Raw genomic sequence first — 2,057 nt, 5'->3', positions numbered from 1 at the left:
TCCATGCTGTCAAAACAAAAGAAAAAAGGTATGGTAATCAATGTATGTTTTCGTGACATGGTGTGGGAATCTTTAAATCCAATCAATATTTTACAGTGAAATTTACGTCGAAGTTTCTACTTGTTTATAATCGTAGTACCTGGAACAACCCAGACTGAAAGCTAACAAGTTGTTACGACTGGAATCTCTATTGAAGGTGGCACACATTTAATCGAAGACAGATTTCAATTAATGTAGATGACTGGCTAATTTCGCATTCTACGGAAGCGGTCAAGAAAAAAGTATATTCATGGTGGGCAGTCGCGAGCATGGTAGATGCGATAGCACAAGAGATAAATGTGCAATTGATATAACAAAAGAAAAGGTTGTCCACGATCTGGCTACAGATGTAGCGATGTTAAACCATTCTGGACAGGTAGGTGTAGCTTTGCGAAAAACTAAGTGCAACATTCATGCACAAAATCATTCGTGAATATTAAAGTGAACGCTTGCTTTGTAATAGACCCTTCGTATTTCTTTTATATTATGTTTTTACATTGGATGTGTCAGAAAACAGACACGGAGACGGAAAATCGTATTTTTGTGCGCAAACATGATTTCATTTAGTCGTGATAAAAAGCGACAATTGATACTTTGCTGCGCCTTTTAAAAATGGTACGTCTTCCTAAATCTATATTGTCGATCAGCTTAGCGAACATGACTCCTGTGTGAATGAATGCCTGAAGTGACCATAAAAATGACTTTTTGTGCGCTTAGCTTGTGAATATATAAAGTGTGCGAGCTTGAAGGTTGCGAATGATCAATAGGAAATCAGCTGTAAGCTCAAGCTAATTAGGCATTTGACAATGTTGCATTATGGCACATTCTAATAGCAAGAAATGTGTATGCGTATGGGCTTCGGTGCATCACTCTTTCTTGAGCTCTAGACCAGCTTCCATAATCAACCATCTTCTATGCACTCCACTCTCATACTAATATGAAATCGGAGCTGAAGCATTTAATTTAACAAAATCGTCCTTCAATGATAGACAATTTCCATGACCCTAACCTCTGAAGCGTTGTCTTTGCAAAGTCACAAACATATGCTCAAAAGCAATGATCGCAACAAACGATTATATTACGGAAGGTTTGAAAACGAAGAATTTCCTTGCAAGATGGGATAGCACGTGCTTGACCTTCTATAAATGAAAGCTTTATGGATTGCCTTACTATGATGCAAAGAACTTTGTTTGAGTGAGCGTGCTGCGGGTTTCTATATCACTAAGCCAGGTTTTGCGCCAAGAATTATTTTAATTATCCGCTAATTTTCATCATACGATATATATGGCAAATTCATACTGCAGGATGTTGGCTCACCCAGCGACTGAGATAATGAGTGGCCCAATGGTTATCGGCTCAATATTTGCCAAGGAATAATCCTTTCGTCGTCATACGTACGCAAATAATCCCTTCATTACCGAAAATCAGGTCACAGGTTGCCGACCAAACAAACACGATTTGTGAGTCTTCCTTGGCAACACAGACGATTGCCATTCCTTCCGACATTTGTGCTTATATATTTCTTGGTCTAGTGAAGTGATGGGCAGCTTTAAATTGACATGACTGTTCAGAATCTCCGACACTTTGTGCTCCTATAGTACCGTTTGTATCGTGAGCATCATTGAAAGTTCACTTCGTCAAACTTTTACCTTTATCTATCATTGTCGTGAACGAAGAGCTTGTTAGGAAAAGCTCTTTCACGAAACTCCCTATACGCAACGATGTATGATACGCACGGCTTACTGACCAAATAAACACGATTTATGAGTTCTCCTTGGCAACACAGACAGTTGTCATGCCTAATGAAAAGGTCGAAGTGAGCACTAGTTAGCAAAAGGCGAAGTAAATGTATTCAAAATGCCCTTAGCTCACAACTACAAGCTACCCCCAAACCATCCATTTATCTCAATCAATTACAAAATGACACCATTCCAAGGTTGATCATGTCGCAACGATTCCCATTCTGATACCAATTTTTTGCTCGTTTTGGATTCGCTCCTTCAAGCAGTCATCAACTG

At 39.1% G+C, this 2,057-nt stretch overlaps 1 protein-coding gene across 1 annotated transcript; it reads left to right on the top strand.

Moving 5' to 3' along the window:
* Positions 1-289: 289 nt before the first annotated feature.
* PHALS_13354 (uncharacterized protein) lies at positions 290-926 on the top strand (the record flags this gene model as incomplete). The annotated part of the gene is made up of 2 exons (XM_024729096.1): positions 290-415; positions 873-926. 2 exons carry the CDS (start codon positions 290-292, stop codon positions 924-926), a joined length of 180 nt encoding a protein of 59 aa, XP_024579507.1.
* Positions 927-2,057: the final 1,131 nt, after the last annotated feature.

This window comes from Plasmopara halstedii (genome assembly GCF_900000015.1).
Source record: "Plasmopara halstedii genome assembly, contig: Scaffold_658, whole genome shotgun sequence".
Classification (NCBI taxonomy): domain Eukaryota; phylum Oomycota; class Peronosporomycetes; order Peronosporales; family Peronosporaceae; genus Plasmopara; species Plasmopara halstedii.
This window is presented reverse-complemented; position numbering and strand designations above follow the sequence as displayed.